The sequence below is a fragment of the Leptodactylus fuscus genome, chromosome 8 (assembly GCF_031893055.1).
Source record: "Leptodactylus fuscus isolate aLepFus1 chromosome 8, aLepFus1.hap2, whole genome shotgun sequence".
Lineage (NCBI taxonomy): Eukaryota > Metazoa > Chordata > Amphibia > Anura > Leptodactylidae > Leptodactylus > Leptodactylus fuscus.
Window position 1 is genome coordinate 4,375,018 of NC_134272.1, and position 17,628 is coordinate 4,392,645.

A 17,628-nucleotide genomic window follows, 5' to 3' on the forward strand; every position below is an offset into this window, starting at 1 on the left:
GCATCATACGAATCAGATCCTGATAAATCTGCCCCATTGTATGTCCAGAACCCGATATTATCCATAGGACCGATAGCAAATATCTGACCATTACAGAAACTTCTGGCAAAAACACCCCGACCATTGTAATACTGAATTTATGTCATTGATGCTGATTCTTGTTATATTTTCTTGTATAGTTACAGATCCAGTCTGGGCGCTCGGCAGGACCCACAATCCGATGCGTTTGCTACGTTCAGCTCCACTTTGTGAAATCCAGGATGAAATATTGCAGTGTCCAATGTGCTGACATCTAGTGGCCAAACTGGCTAAACTGCAGACTGGTCCAAGGGACAGACATCTCATGTCACAGGCAACAGTTACTGCATCATTACTGGTAGCCGGGGGCTAATATTATACCGGGTGACGTATACAAATAACGCAAAGGAACAGTGTAGACAACAAGTGCAGAACTGAGAGATGGGGCAGACTAGTGATGTCATAGGGGGACAAAAGGGATGTCACAAAGTGAGGACAGGGTCATTGGGTTAGGGATGATGATGTCACAGGGCAGATTTATAGAATTGTGAAAGCGTTACCTGTATAGAGATGATGATGTCACAAAGGGAGGGGCTAAGGTTACATGGGAAGAGTAACAATGTAACAGATTCATACAGGCATGGAATGGCTGATGATGTCACAGAGTGAGTGGCAGTGTTATCTCAGCAGGGATAGTGATGTCACAGAAGGAAGAGAGACCTGATGATGTCACCGCTGACTATTGTAAATAAATGAAGTAAATTATATAAAATAATGTCATAGAAAGGAAATTACCGAATTACAAATATTAAAGGAGATAAAATAATTGTCTGTGGAATTCCCATAATTCTAGACTATGACGGACCAGTGATGGCACCGACATCTATTACACTGTGCTATGGATTAATATCTCCGTTAATATGTATGCTAATTAGTATCAGAAAAAGAGTCGCTATTGGGTAGAAATGCTACACGAGGTCGCAGCAAGATCTGTGTAATGCTACATTTCTCCAGTGGAGGCGCTGCAGGGATTCTGAACATGTGCTTTGCAGACCTGCGTGAATTACATGTAGATATGACCATTCAAATCAATGATTGAGCTGCAATACCAAGCACAGCCACTATACAACGTATGGCGCTGTACTTGATAAGTAGTGAAGAGGCTGCAGAAATCTATATCACAGTCGTGGACAATCCCTTTAAGTGCACCAACTTCATTCGCTGTCACCATCTTGGTAGGTTAAGCCCTGAGCAATGGATGAGCGGCAGCTTAGGTTGATGCCAGGGTCACAGACAGGCCGCCAGTTTGCAGGGCTATGAATTGTGAGGACCCTTCTCTATTCATTGAGGGTTCGCGATCGTTCACATCCTTGTGTGACACACATATAGGAGATTCTAAGGTGACTGATCTACGACAATGACCATGAGATTCAGCAGCAGTCAGCCATACACACACAAACATTGAGGTGGAACAAACGCCCCTGGGAATTTCCACTTTTGTTATTTTACTGAGGACGTAGCAGTTGTGAGGCGTGTGAGTGTAATGACTGCGGTGGAGGGTAGAATAATATTACAGGGGATGAGAAACAATTCTCTATAGTGGGCGCAGGGGGTCTTAGTGCAGTCCCAAGTTACATGGCCCAAAGTAAAGGAGAGTGGTCTACAGTTCGGCAATATGGGGTGTCATATGAAATTAGTATATATAGGTCAGAATATGAGTTAGAGCTCAACCCCAAGAATCTTACTCCACCTGTCCCTCTGTGTATGAGGCTCGAAACAAAGACAAATGTAATGTAAACAAGGGGTGAGACTGAAGATAAGGAGCAGAACAACTTAGTAAGTAGAGAAGGAAGAAGATCTCCTTAATAAGATATATGACAGAGTTTCTTATTTTATCCTGTACTATTCATTTATAAGAAGTTGTTTATAATTGGAGGTGACGTTCATCTGTATACTTCTGCTACAGACTAACTGCTGTGATATCTCCCATAGGCTGCAGACACAAGGAAATGGAGATCCTGCTCCCCTAACTCTCTGCTACACAGAAGCAGCAGCATAGAGGACATTATAAAGAAGTAATGAGCAGTGTACCTGTGAGTAGGATCAGATAGAAGAGCACTTACTAGAAGCAGCAGCATAGAGGCCATTATAGAGCAGCAATGAGCAATGTGGCTGTGAGTAGGATCAGATAGTAGGACACTTACTAGAAGCAGCAGAAATGTCTTTGTGTGTCTCTCTGCAGCTTCTCCCCCCTCCTCCCCCTCCACTGGGCAGCAGGTATAGCCAGATCCCTCAGTAAGCTTATAATCCGTCTTATCTCTGTCTCTCTGAAGACAAGTTTCACTCTTGGAGAGTGTGCGGTGAGTGCAGGAGACAGAGGTGAAGGAGAGGGGTCTGAGGAGTGAGAGGAGGAGCATTACTGCTAATATTATTATATAGTCATTTATTTTCTATGCTTGTGCTTTGGATTCACGGATAAGACAAATGAAATGACAATTACTCTTTAACCAGCCCACTCAAGACTTCCAAGGAACACGTCGCCCAAATGTCAAACTCATCTTGTGGTGAACTGAACATTTGTCTTATTGACCTTGCGGAAAAAAAAGGAACTGTTGGAATTAGCTTTTCCGTTCTTAAGCTGAGTCAAAGAAATCCCATTCGTCATCGCTATTAGCTCTGTAAGGTCTGTGGTCATGTCATTCTGTGGGCTGGCAGCGGGCAAGGACCTGTCGTACTATGGACATCAATCATAACATGTGACCAGAAGTGGCCGTAATACGGACTGTCCGAGCCACATCTAATGCCCTGGACTAGCAGGTCATAGGGACACATTACATGGTGAGGACTCCATGGGCTCTGGTGACCTTATGACTGACGCTTCTGATGACTTTGTCTATTTTGTTGCTGATCTGATTCCATTTTGTGACTGGGGATAATGACGTGTAGACTGAGCTCCATCTAGAAGCTTATCATAGTCTTAGAAACATGTTTTACTATATTTACCCTGACTTTGACTTCAGCTGTCTGGCTAGCCCCACCTTTGCACCTTAGCCCCTCCCCTAGTATAACTGCAATACCAGACACAACCTATGAACAGGAGTGGCGCTACATCTGGATAAAAATCATAACAATTATCTTTTATGCCATTGATACATTGTGTGTACAAACATGAAGGCCACAAGTCCTGCCAACATGGAGGAGATGTGGGCCAGGTCATTAGACTGAATGTGAGAAGCTTCTGTGACATATGATAAGTACTGAGGCTGCTGTGGAAAACATGTCCATTTATGTCAGTCATTGAGAATGGGAAAAGTGTCTGAATTTGCTGGAGGCCTAAAATACCTAAAATGTATCAGATCCTGAAATGTGAAGGAATAGAAAGCGCTAAGGCTGTGTTCATATTGGAATTCAAGGCTCTGCTTGGCGTCTCTATTGAAGAGTTTGTCAGGAAGAATTGTGCAAGGTGAGAGGAGAAAAAACATCGACAAGATGAGCAATGATAATAGATAGATAGATAGATAGATAGATAGATAGATAGGAGATAGATAGATAGATAGATAGATAGATAGATAGATAGATAGATAGGAGATAGATAGGAGATAGATAGATAGGAGATAGATAGATAGATAGATAGATAGATAGATAGATAGATAGGAGATAGATAGATAGATAGATAGATAGATAGATAGATAGATAGATAGATAGGAGATAGATAGATAGATAGATAGATAGATAGATAGATAATAGATAGATAGGAGATAGATAGATAGATAGATAGATAGATAGATAGATAGATAGATAGATAGATAGATAGGAGATAGATAGATGATAGATAGATAGATAGATAGATAATAAATAGATAGATGATAGATAGATAGATAGATAGATAGATAGATAGATGATAGATAGATAGATAGATAGATAGATAGATAGATAGATAGATAGGAGATAGATAGATAGATAGATAGATAGATAGATAGGAGATAGATAGATAGATAGATAGATAGATAGATAGATAGATAGGAGATAGATAGATAGATAGATAGATAGATAGATAGATAGATAGGAGATAGATAGATAGATAGATAGATAGATAGATAGGAGATAGATAGATAGATAGATAGATAGATAGATAGATAGGAGATAGATAGATAGATAGATAGATAGATAGATGATAGATAGATGATAGATAGATAGATAGATAGATAGATAGATAGATAGATAGATAGGAGATAGATAGATAGATAGATAGATAGATAGGAGATAGATAGATAGATAGGAGATAGATAGATAGATAGATAGATAGATAGATAGATAATTCATAATAAACAGATGATAGATAATAGATCGGCTTGTTAATTATTTAGGGTCCCCCATAGGCTGTGTTCATACATGACATCTGTGTGTCATCTGCATTGTGCATTGTTCTCCATGTAATACACCACATATCATCCAGATGTTACGTGTCATTCAGTAGGGAATTCTACTTTCCCGTTCTCCTGCATCCCTGCTGTGCATTGTCGGGCCCCGCTGTGAATCTTCTCAGGGGGATCTAACCCTGGTGATGCTGTTGCAGAAAAACAAAAACACAGACACCTGTCAGATTTATTGGTCCACATGTCTGCATTTTGTGCTAGTTGATACTGTCAGGAGTCTGGGAAAGCTGGGTGTTGTCTGTAGCTGGAGCTTTATACTTATCCAGTATACTTAGAATATATATCACTGAGAGAATACTGAACAGGTTATTAGAAGCCGCTCCAAAATCTATTTGTATTTCCCTTACAGTGTTATTATCTGTATTATTATTATTACTCTACAATATCTCGGCTTTCTGTGGCTCACACATAGGCCGTGTCCTGACTCCTGACCAGGGCTTACACCCAATACTTTTCTAAGGATGTGTATGGTGCCCAGTCATGTGATCTCCTGCACCTCTCAGGCATTGGGATGGCCTGGAAACTCCCCACGATTTTTATTTTCATTATTTTTTATGGTACTTTGGTCCTCCATATTCTGCTAATTTATTATGATTAATGTTTTGTTTTGCTCTTGTAATTGTTACTAATATTAACAATGTGATACATGTAACAATAATATATAGAGTGTGGTACATAGAAGATTGATAGATAGATAGATAGATAGATAGATAGATAGATAGATAGATAGGAGATAGATAGATAGATAGATAGGAGATAGATAGATAGATAGATAGATAGATAGAAGATAGATAGATAGATAGATAGATAGATGATAGATAGATAGATAGATAGATAGATAGATAGATAGATAGATGATAGATAGATAGACAGATAGATAGATAGATAGATAGATAGATAGATAGAAGATAGATAGATAGATAGATAGATAGATAGATAGATAGGAGATAGATAGATAGATAGATAGATAGATAGATAGATAGATAGGAGATAGATAGATAGATAGATAGATAGAAGATAGATAGATAGATAGATAGATAGATAGATGATAGATAGATAGATAGATAGATAGATAGATGATAGATAGATAGACAGATAGATAGATAGATAGATAGATAGGAGATAGGAGATAGATAGATAGATAGATAGATAGGAGATAGATAGATAGATAGATAGATAGATAGGATATAGATAGATAGGAGAGATCTATCTATCATCTATCTATCTATCTATCTATCTCCTATCTATCTATCTATCTATCTATCTATCTATCTATCTCCTATCTATTTATCTATCTATCTATCTCCTATCTATCTATCTATCTATCTATCTATCTCCTATCTATCTCCTATCTATCTATCTATCTATCTATCTATCTATCTATCTATCTCCTATCTATCTATCTATCTATCTATCTATCTATCTATCTATCTATCTATCTCCTATCTATCTATCTATCTATCTATCTATCTATCTCCTATCTATCTATCATCTATCTATCTATCTATCATCTATCTATCTATCTATCTATCTATCTATCTATCTATCCATGTAGTGCTGCATCTTAGAGTCCCCCCCCCCCATTGCACCGTCCTGTGTTCCTGGTGCTCCCACTACCATCCGTCAGTGCTCTTTAATGTGTCTGAGCCCCAGCCTGTCCCATTGTTATAGGAATGATTAGCATGGATGGATCTCTTCTTCTTCTTCCTCTTCTTCTTTGCAAACCTTTGAGAATCTGACGCCCTCTCCTTGCCCTAAGTGGAGCTGCAGAGGAAAAAAATATCTATCACGGGGAAAAAAAAAAGAAGAGAAAAAGATTTACTTTTGGTCTGGCTCTGTCCTGTTACTATCACTGTAGCATTTATTTAGCCAATCTCCTCTGTGTGACGTGTAGAAGGCCGGCTCCATGGCTTGCTCAGAATATTTAACACACCCACAGAAGGCTGGAGCTGCAGCATTGCTAGTTCTACCAGTCTACCGCTTCAGCTGAAAGAGGATTTCAGTCTGCACCTGCCAAAGACCTTCCCTTCTCCTTTTCACCTCCATTCTGTCCTTTTTTCTTTTCTCTCCCCCCTTCCCCGGTGCTCAAGCTGACATGAACCAAGGAATCAAATGACTGCCAAGAAGCCAGCAGCACAATCCCGGCTTGCACTCCCTTCTTTGTGTCATATTATTCCAGCTTGTGTTGCAGAAATGTCCACAGGCAGCCAAGGCTGCTTGGATGCAGGATCAAACAGACCTGATTTGTGACAGCGCACTGGATCCCGCTGCCTAAAGAGATCTGGATCTTTACTAGAACTTACCCTACGCAAATGGTTCTGAAGAACTGGATGGTCCTTGCAAGGGGTCAGCTGGCCGAGGATGGGAAGCGGAGCTGTGTCTTATCCAGCCAAACATTCCGGATTGTTTTATTCATCTCATAAGCCCATGCTTCTCCCCTGCTAATATCCCCCTCGCCTTCCCTATACATTCCACTGTCTATCCCCATCCCCTTACAAAAACCCCCATCCATCCCATTGCAATAAGGCTGCACCGAAACTCCAGACTCCTTCGATTTTATTCTTATTTTATGTGACCTAGAGGAAGACTTTAATTTATATTTAGATTATTCTTCTTATTATATTGTGGTGTAGATTCAGCTCAGGTTACGCGGTAATCTGCTAATTATTTTCTATAGGTTAAATTGCTTTTTCTGTGAAAAAGCTTTTTCTAAGTTTATTGCAAAAAATAATAATAATATTTACAAAAAAAATTCTAATTTAATAAAGAAGATGAAGATGATTTTAGTTCGCAAGTTCAGGGTGTTGATATTGATGGTGTTCTTGATTGCTTGCACAATGCATATTATGATAGATCTACTACCAAAGCTGGAGAAGAGAGCGACCAGGAGCGATGGGGAGGTGGGATGCTCCTGTTCACACAACCTCAATGAGGACTGGGCGAAGCAGAGACCCAAGAATACCGCTGAATCAGGGTGGCCTAATAAGCACACGCTGAGGATCCTACAAGACTTCAGCAGTGACCCCAGCTCCAATCTCACCTCGCACTCGCTAGAGAAAATCACTGGAATAATGGACAAAAACGACTCCTTTAAAAAACTGGAGGGGCGTGAAATGGTCAAAGACCTGAACAGTAAACAGTTAATCCAAGATGGAAGTATAAGGAAGCCCCAGCCTGGGCTTGGGTACTCGAGGCTGGCCGCCCTCTTCCAGCATCCTCTCTATAAAAGTGCTATTCCTGAGCTCACTGAAGATGATGTCTTGTTTAATGTGAACAGCGACATCCGGTTTAACCCCAAAGCTGCTGAAAACCAGGAATGGTAAGTGCTGAGCTTTATGGTGAATTCCATTTACTATCTAGTCTACCTGTATATTGGGATGTAATGCGCCCATAGAGTGGTGTCCATCCAAAGCCAGAGCAGGTGCAGCTCTTCCTGGAAGATGTTTGGCTTGTCACATTGGTCATGTTCTTGTCCCATTGAAGCTTTAAAGGGTTAAACGTGTTTCACTATTTTGCATATCATTAGCAACTAACTCCAATATCCAGAGGTTATACCCATAGGCGTCGGGAAGCTGAGATATGGGGCGCTATATGGCATGAGTCTAATAGTGATGATTTTCTTTAGAAGCTCTAAAGGGTTAATAAAATCCCATTATTTTATAGATTATTACCAAGTAACTCCAATATCCAGATGTTATACCCATAGCTGTATGCCGGTGCTGTTCCTTACCTATTGAAGGGTGAATACTTTACAATGGAGCCCCAGCTTTATTAGTAACTGACCCCAATATCTTTGGAATTTTGGAATCTGAGATGTAGGGAGATGTTTGGCAGGTTCTCATGTTGGAGATTTGTTCCCAAATAAAATAGCCACTTTAAAGGGTTAATAAATGATTTACTTAGTTCAGTAGGAACTTCATAGGTAAATCCCCACCTGCTCTGACTGAAGTTAACCCTGAAATCCCCTCCCATCCCCCATGCCAGGCTCATAGGGATTTGGAAGCTGAAATATGGGGAGATGTCAAAACCGTCTAAATAGACCCAACATTGGAATAGTCAGAGACTATGATAGGTGACCATTCACCTGCTCTGACTGCCCAATATCCCCCAATATCCCCCATGCCAATCTCACAGGGGTCTGGAAGCTGAGATATGGGGAGATGTTGGGCAATGTCCTCAAAATGGAAAAGCAGGTGGTTATTTTATTCTTAACACCACAAACCTGCTTTGTCAGTGGGCAGAGAAAATCTCCAGACTCAGATCCCTGATGTGTAATATATATATATATATATATATATATACTTTATCTATCTCAGCTTAGACCCCCATGTGTACTATATGGGGGTGGGGAAGGGGCATCGAGGTTAACCGCAGTCACCCCTGACTTTTGTGATTTTGCTGGATTGACATCTCCAGCCTGATCCTTATCAATGATTGTAGTGATACATTGTATCTATATCTGACTGTAGACTTGTCCTCTCTCCCATCACCACTGACATCAGGCCCCCTCCCATGCAATTTAATGTTCACACTTTGCATTATGGGATTGTATTTGTCTCATTCAGAAAAGGTAAGTAGGTCAATCTCAAAGGGGGGTCGGTGCGGGGCCCTGAAGAGAGAACAGAGAGTGGATTAATCCAGCACAATCATTCAGTCCTCCAAGACTCTCCACTGACCACTTGTGCAACATCAGTTACCTTTAACCTTTATTGTCCCTGCGCTAGAGTCCAGACTGATAATAGTCCAGGATTTTGCCAGTCTTTTTTTAATTTTTAACCCAGGGGCATCACTGCCTTGGCTCGTTTAACCCTTCACTGGACGAACAATTCTAGTAAGACAAGATGTAATAATCCAACATCAAGCCGCCTGACGGTAGAACAACAGCTCCCTCTCCCCAGCACACTGACATCGTATTGTCTGGAGCAGCTGCATTGTACTTCTCTATGGAGGAAGGAGATAATTGAAGGATCCAAGTCTTAATTAGAGCCATGGGCAGATCCAGCACATACAATAAGCCGTTTATCCCATGACAGGTACTGCCCTAGCAATGGGACTAGCCTGGCCGCCTCCATGGGCTTTGATGTCCCCCAGCCCTGTTATCTACTGATATGACCCATTCCTACCTTGTCATATGGAGACATTAATTCAATATTTGCAGCTGCCACTTCTCGCTGGCTCTTTTCTGCACCCTGCTAATGGCTTTTAGATTATAGATGTCTAGTAATTGAAAATAAAATCTCAGCTGTTAGCCTTTAATTGCTTTTACCTACCATGCCCCCAAGGTTAATTCAGTCACTCATTGTTCTAGGTACTGTAGTAAAACTGAGATAGTTCACAGATTGCTCAATATAAAGCCAAGGACATACAGTATGTACCCATAAAGTCAGATGTGCCTGACATTGGGACTCTGGAGACAAGGGGCCATGGTGAGATTGGCTGCAATAACTAGTGCAGGGATACCCGTATGGCCAGGGAAAACCAACTAGCCAGTTTGCCTTGACCAGGGTACAGCGCTGGGGCTGCAAACTGAATCTTTGCCCCGGGTGAAATAAAGCCTGGCCTGGGTGGGGAATTAAGAAGGTTTTCTGAACCTCAGGTGGTTTTTTTTATACTGATGACCAGGTGTCGGTATCTGATGCATCCATATCCCGGGCTCTGCTCATATCCCAGTAGTAACCTCAGAGCTGCAGCCCCGTCCACTGTATAGCGGTGATACCCAGGTACTGCATTACTTGAGCAGGAGCAGAGCTGCTTCCGGCCAAAACTGTGCAGCAACTTACGGAACTGGAATGGATTGGTGCAAGGTCTGGAAGTTGCACCCCACCAACCAGATACTGGTGACTGATCTGCAGGATTGGTGCTCCAAATAAGAACACCTGGGTCCAGAAAACAATGAAGGATCATAAAATTGGAGATGGCAGCAAACAAGTCCCTTTGTCCCAGATGGTTGGGGGTTAGGGGAGTGGTGTTACCCCTGGCCACCTGGACCAAATGTATGTACCAATAAGTGCAGGGTTATATGCCCTGGGTACCAAGCTGGGTAGCGTGCCATTTACCCTACAGGACTGGGAAATCTTAGCCTGGGTGGGAGAGTGTAACCAAGGAGTCGTGGAATTAAGGATGGGGCAAACAAGGGTGTGGTAGTGTTAACCAGCCCCCAAAGTGGGCCCTTTCCCTCTGTGCATAGTCCTGTATGGAGGGGAATGATTTGCAGGGTGTATATATGTAATGATCACTTTATTATCTTCTATTAAAGCTAATAATGGACTTTGTAAATCCTAAAAGACAAATCTAGAATAACCCACAGATAAAGTGCAGCTGAATGTGATGTAATATTACTAGTCCAATGATATTGCGGCTGTATATCGCCTTCTCATGTCCGTAGTCATCAGATCTGTATAGAACCGGTTATTGGTGTGGTATTGTGATTTAAAGGGATATACTGGACAATACCATTTGCTAGGAGGATCTTCTGACAATAATGTGATGACTGCTAGATCTGCTTGTTGTACCTGTAACTATCGCCTGTAAAGTGTTCAATTTCCCTGCAGCACCCCCACAGGTAAAATGAGGCATTACACAGTTCTCACTTATATCAATGACCAATAGGTCGAGGTCCTAAAGAGGCGATTCTTGTCTTATATTAATTACCTGGCTCTTGAAAATGAAAGCTGTGCTGTGATTGGTTGCTATGGGAAATCTATATTTGGGGGGAAATAGCATCTGGTATGAACGTTGGGCCCTCATTAGGGTTGAGCGATCTTGAGATTTCAGGATTGATTTTAAAATCTGATTTCCAATGGTTTTTGAGCCGATCCCGATCGTGAAATTTGCTCGATTGCCGATCGGGATCCGCTCTTTCCCAATCCGGATCACTCAACCCTAATTGTATATTGTATAGGCAGTAAGGTTGAGCCAATCTTGAGATTTCAGGATTGATTTTAAAATCCGACTTCTGATCATTTTCCAGACGATACTGATTGTGAAATTTGCTCGATCACCGATCGGGATCTGACCTTTCCCGATCCCGATCACTCAACCCTAGCCCTCATTTGAGGCTGATAAAATGGAGGAATAATGAGCATGAGACGGGGGGAGAGGTCAATTGGGCAGCCTTTCCCTCCATGGGCCCCATAGTAGCCCCATAGTAGCCTCATAGGTATTCTTACAGGTTAAAGACTGATCTTATTTACTTCCTTCAGTTTGTGTACAACACTGCAGAATATGTTGGTGCTATAGACAGTATATATTCTGCTTCTGCATAGACATTATGTCAAGTTCCTGGGCCGCGCTGCAAACCTATAGTAGGGCCCCGATTACTTATATAATACAATATTGCTATAGATATAATTCATGTATAATATAATGACTATATAATATATACAAATACAATGTAAATAAACTATGTAATAAATAGATATAACCTCTACCTCTAGCTGCTGCTATATTATGTGCCCAGTGGCGCCCCCCTCAGACCCCGGGGTATCCTCTGTACCCCCTATTACACCCCCGGCTACTTGGGTGGTTGTACTTTGCTCTTGTATTTCTGAATTTACAGAGAATATTCTGTTTGCGAGCCCAGGAATAGCTCCCGATGTTCTGCTTATTTTGACACCTTGTCTCCTGCGTTTCTACATTTCCTAATGGAATTTAAAGTCAAAACACGACATTTAGTGAAAACTTGGATCTTACTAAAGGTGTATACAGGAGATGTACCGGAGGTATACGGCCAGCACTGTCCCCTGGACTATAGAACTGCCTGCTGTTATTCTAGGGTATGTGTTAGGTGGGTAGGAAAGTGTAAGAAATGCAAAGGCTTATGGGATATTATATGGACAAATAATGGAGCAATATGTAAAATGTTACATTGTATCCATTACATAATCTTCATGAACCCAATGTTCTCACCAAGCCTCCACTTACCAAGCATACAGTGCCACTCCTGTCCTCTGGCGGCATCTGGTATTGCAGTTCAGTCCCATTCACTTGACATATAACACCACATACGGCCAGTGGACAAGAAGAACAATATTTCTATAACAAAACCTTCTCTACAACAGCCCTTTAAGACCTTAGTGTCCCCAACTTACATATACAATACTTTGATAAAGTGAAACTTCTTTCAGTAATAGAAGGGTTAATACATTTTATTAATTTATTCATTCACAAAATTAAACTATTAACCCTTCTATTTCTGAAAGCATTCTTACTCCACAGTATTTTTCCATCCTTGCCTAAAACTTTTGCACAATACCCATCTTGATTCAGTCTTGCCTATAGAATGCAGTCATTGAGTTTCCTCCATGATATTACATTATGTTTATCACCTTTTTAGGCAAAATGTGGGGAATGAACCAAATGAGGAGGAAGAATTCTTACCTACAGGTGAAGCTCACGTGGACTCCTACCCAAACTGGTTAAAGTTTCATATTGGAATCAATCGGTACGAGTTATATTCCAGACAGAACCCAGCGATAGGAGCCTTACTGCAGGACCTCAGCAGCCAGAAAATCACCAGTGTCGGTAAGTGACCCCTATTATATGACATGGTTATTACACTGCTGTATATCAAAAGGTCTTACATCTCAGGTAACTACCTGGGGTCTCCACCAATGTGGTCCCCAAAACATCCAAGGCAGTGTCCACAGAGGTGTAACTGGAAGCTCCTGGACCCAAATGCAAAATCTGTTATGGACCCCTATCTACCCGGTGCCAAATAGAAGAATGGGATATGAATGTGCAGAGGGACTTTGGGGGCACCGTCAGGGTCCAGGGCCTGATACATACTGCTGTCACTTTTTGCAATAATATGTAACAAAGAAACATGCAAAGGAAATAAGATCATCTTTTCCTTTCCCCATGGGTGCTTGAGATCTCTATGGCTCAACTGACCAATATTCATTCTTATCAACCCATTTCATATGGTTTTGATGTAATATAAGATTGGCTGCAGATCCCTTTATATCTTGTACACTGTCCATTCTATCAACATGGTAAATGGTAACACCCAGTTGTCAATCGTCATGTTAAAAGGAATTAAGAACAGAACCATATTCACAAACATAGATAACTAAGATTTTCTTTAACCATCTTGGTGATAATATCTGTTGTCTTGATTTTCACGTCATGTCCTCTTCTGATAACCAGCCATGATGTCCTTATTGTGGTCAGGTTATCTTCTCATACATGTAGTGTCCTCCTGATAACCAGCCATGATGTCCTTATTGTGGTCGGGTTATCTTCTCATACATGTAGTGTCCTCCTGATAACCAGCCATGATGTCCTTATTGTGGTCGGGTTATCTTCTCATACATGTAGTGTCCTCCTGATAACCAGCCATGATGTCCTTATTGTGGTGAGGTTATCTTCTCATACATGTAGTGTCCTCCTGATAACCAGCCATGATGTCCTTATTGTGGTCAGGTTATCTTCTCATACATGTAGTGTCCTCCTGATAACCAGCCATGATGTCCTTATTGTGGTCGGGTTATCTTCTCATACATGTAGTGTCCTCCTGATAACCAGCCATGATGTCCTTATTGTGGTCAGGTTATCTTCTCATACATGTAGTGTCCCCCTGATAACCAGCCATGATGTCCTTATTGTGGTGAGGTTATCTTCTCATACATGTAGTGTCCTCCTGATAACCAGCCATGATGTCCTTATTGTGGTGGGGTTATCTTCTCATACATGTAGTGTCCTCCTGATAACCAGCCATGATGTCCTTATTGTGGTCAGGTTATCTTCTCATACATGTAGTGTCCCCTCCTGATAACCAGCCATGATGTCCTTATTGTGGTCGGGTTATCTCCTCATACATGTAGTGTCCTCCTGATAACCAGCCATGATGTCCTTATTGTGGTCAGGCTATCTTCTCATACATGTAGTGTCCTCCTGATAACCAGCCATGATGTCCTTATTGTGGTGGGGTTATCTTCTCATACATGTAGTGTCCTCCTGATAACCAGCCATGATGTCCTTATTGTGGTCGGGTTATCTTCTCATACATGTAATGTCCTCCTGATAACCAGCCATGATGTCCTTATTGTGGTCAGGTTATCTTCTCATACATGTAGTGTCCTCCTGATAACCAGCCATGATGTCCTTATTGTGGTCAGGTTATCTTCTCATACATGTAGTGTCCTCCTGATAACCAGCCATGATGTCCTTATTGTGGTCAGGTTATCTTCTCATACATGTAGTGTCCTCCTGATAACCAGCCATGATGTCCTTATTGTGGTCAGGTTATCTTCTCATACATGTAGTGTCCTCCTGATAACCAGCCATGATGTCCTTATTGTGGTCAGGTTATCTTCTCATACATGTAGTGTCCCCTCCTGATAACCAGCCATGATGTCCTTATTGTGGTCGGGTTATCTTCTCATACATGTAGTGTCCTCCTGATAACCAGCCATGATGTCCTTATTGTGGTCAGGTTATCTTCTCATACATGTAGTGTCCCCTCCTGATAACCAGCCATGATGTCCTTATTGTGGTCAGGTTATCTTCTCATACATGTAGTGTCCTCTCCATGATGTCCTTATTGTGGTTGGGTTATGCTCTCGTACATGTAGTGTCCTCCTGGTAAAATGTCCAAAATAAGGACATCATGGCTGGGTTTCTGAGAAGTCCCAGACCACAGAAAGTTCCTCTAGTCATGGTTGTATCCAATTAAATGTTTTAATTGTCTACAAATTTACATCTGGTTGTGTTCATGAGAAAACCTCTATAATTTATTAGCCAGAGTAGACACCTCCCACCCCAGCAGATCCGGCATAGCTGTACATTACATAGACAGCCCCCTGGTCCTAGTGAGAATGGTGTAATGGTTCATTTTGCCTTCGGGGGCGCTGTAGGGAAATGAACCTGTTACTGCCCAGTCTCCCCCATAGATTACAGAAGCTTTCTATAGGGCACGCCATCATCAGCTTATCGTCCAGTATGCAAAATCCCTTTTTTCCTGACTTGTAGGCGCCTGGATTCCGCAGCAGCCAATCAGGCAATTACTTTCATTAGTCTCACTTGCAGCGCTCTGATGAGATATATGTTTTGTTGCCATGGTTTGGAGCACCATGCTGTTATATGATTAAATAATCTTTGAAGTGCTGATAGCAGACGCTCGGCGTTCTGGCAGGTGTTGTCATTTGCTCGTCTTCTGCTATTTGTCATATCTCTGCAGAAAATATTCGGCCCTGGCTGGGCCTAAGCATGTCGTGACGGCCTTTGTGGAATGCTGTGTGCGAGGCTACACGTCACCTCACCCTTTGTACCTGTCGGGGCCGAGCGCTCCCCCTCTTAATGTCCCTCCTCGCTGGATATTGTCATTTATTGACACGGAGTGTGAAAGGGAAGCCGCGATCTTGGAAGCCGCCTGCGCTCGGATCCGTCTGCCTCTCGCTGTTAATGATGCTGCTTGAATAAACCTCACATTTAGCCGTGATGTTTCCCAGCAGGCAAAACTTCCAATTTGTATAAATTCACCTGACTTCCATTAAAAAGCTTCTAGCCTCAGCTCGAGATCGGGCGCGCACGGAGATCTGTTTACATACAGGGCTGCGGTGCCGTTTTTTTCCCTTATTGGGGCGTTAAAGGGGTTACTTATAGACTTAAAAGGGGGCGACGCTGCAATACCAAAACCCACCACTACAGTTTGTATGGCGCAACTCCTGGCGTGTCAGCAGTACTGGGAGCTGCGCTGTTTTGACACAGCTGATCTATAGGGTTCTTGGATGTCAGCACCCCCGCAGATCTAGTATTAATGGCCTACCTTAGGGAAATGTGACTCCATTCATGTCAGCATGTGGACCCAGCCTTAAAGGGCTCATCCCAGACACCCCTTAAAGCAAAAACAAAAAAAGTAAAAATCCGTTTTAGTGTCGACTTTTGACCACAACCCCCATCATGTGACTAAAGCTCACGATGGCTGTACACGCTGTGACCCCTTCACTAAGGTCACCCTGAGGATGTTGTGACTGCAAATTCTAGGCACAAAAAATCCAGCCATACTCGATCTTTGTGTGTCCACCCTCAGGGTCACAATGACGCTCCATTCCCTTACATAAAGAAGGCGTCGCAGTGTCATGGCGATCTTTGGTTATACAGGAGCCACCGTGTAAGCCTGGTCTTATTCCACCAACAGCGCCACCCCGTCTACAGACTGTGTCAGGTACTGCAGGAAATTTTTTAAAAATCTTGGACAATTCCTTTAAATTCAATTTACACAAAGTGATTATTAACGAGTGAGTTAACTCTTTGTTTACAGTGTCGGACTCTATGGCCTAAGTGGGTATCGTACAGACAACTAGTAGAGATGTGCAATGTACGGGGTACCCCATGATTATGGGGTCGGCCATCTTGCCAAAGCATTTCCTCTGCTCTGTTAACAGCATTTAGTGACCTGCTTTACAGCACAGTCATGGCCATAGGGAGCGATAGTCTGCAGCGACTCATTGAGGTCTATGGGAGATTGTCTAGACATGCTCAGTACAGGGAGGGGGAGGAGTTAAGCTGTGACATCATGTACTGTCAGTAGTGATGTAATGATGGGTCAGTGGTGTTATCTATAGAGGTGTTATCTTCTATTGTAATCCTGTCTGTGATGTAAATGCAAAGAAGACCCCTTACAGTATTGGCATGTGGCAGTTTATTATTAGGTATAGTGGCTAGAGTGAAAATTGCAGGATGTGATACTTTCTTTAAAAAAAAAAACAAAAAAAAACATAATGTAAATATTGACAAGGAAAATGAAACATAAAATTTAAAAAGTCTCAAAACTTGGTCTAAAATCTCCTGAGCAAATATTTACTTTAAAAATAACCTAGAAGTCTTACCCATAGTCGCATCCCAATGTAGTGAACCGAATGGATGTGACAAGCTCGGCTCTGCTACATGGTGCAGAATATACAGAACAGGGATCACGTTCAAGACGACCTTTCCTTGTCAGTTTTAGTAAATTCTTGTCCTCTCCCTGTAATAATAACTCAGGAGTAGCTTTCTTATAACTCAGTTATTCCTCCTTGAAATTTATGAATCAATTGAGCACTGGCTGTTACCTTTCCCTTTGTCCCTATACAATCTGACCTGTCAGCACTGATAGGATGATGTCATAGTGTGTAGGGTGGCGCCCCCAACTGGTGATGTCATAAATTCATACATTTCCTGGTGAAATAACAGA

At 41.9% G+C, this 17,628-nt stretch overlaps 1 protein-coding gene across 1 annotated transcript in view; it reads left to right on the plus strand.

Moving 5' to 3' along the window:
* Positions 1 to 6,384: 6,384 nt before the first annotated feature.
* Positions 6,385 to 17,628, plus strand: part of FAM20C (FAM20C golgi associated secretory pathway kinase) — a 107,355-nt gene continuing 96,111 nt past the window's right edge. The window contains exons 1-2 of the mRNA XM_075285078.1: positions 6,385 to 7,773; positions 12,790 to 12,977. Coding sequence (XP_075141179.1) covers positions 7,226 to 7,773; positions 12,790 to 12,977 — 736 coding nt within the window. The 5' untranslated portion in view covers positions 6,385 to 7,225. The remainder of the gene's footprint in view (positions 7,774 to 12,789; positions 12,978 to 17,628) is intronic.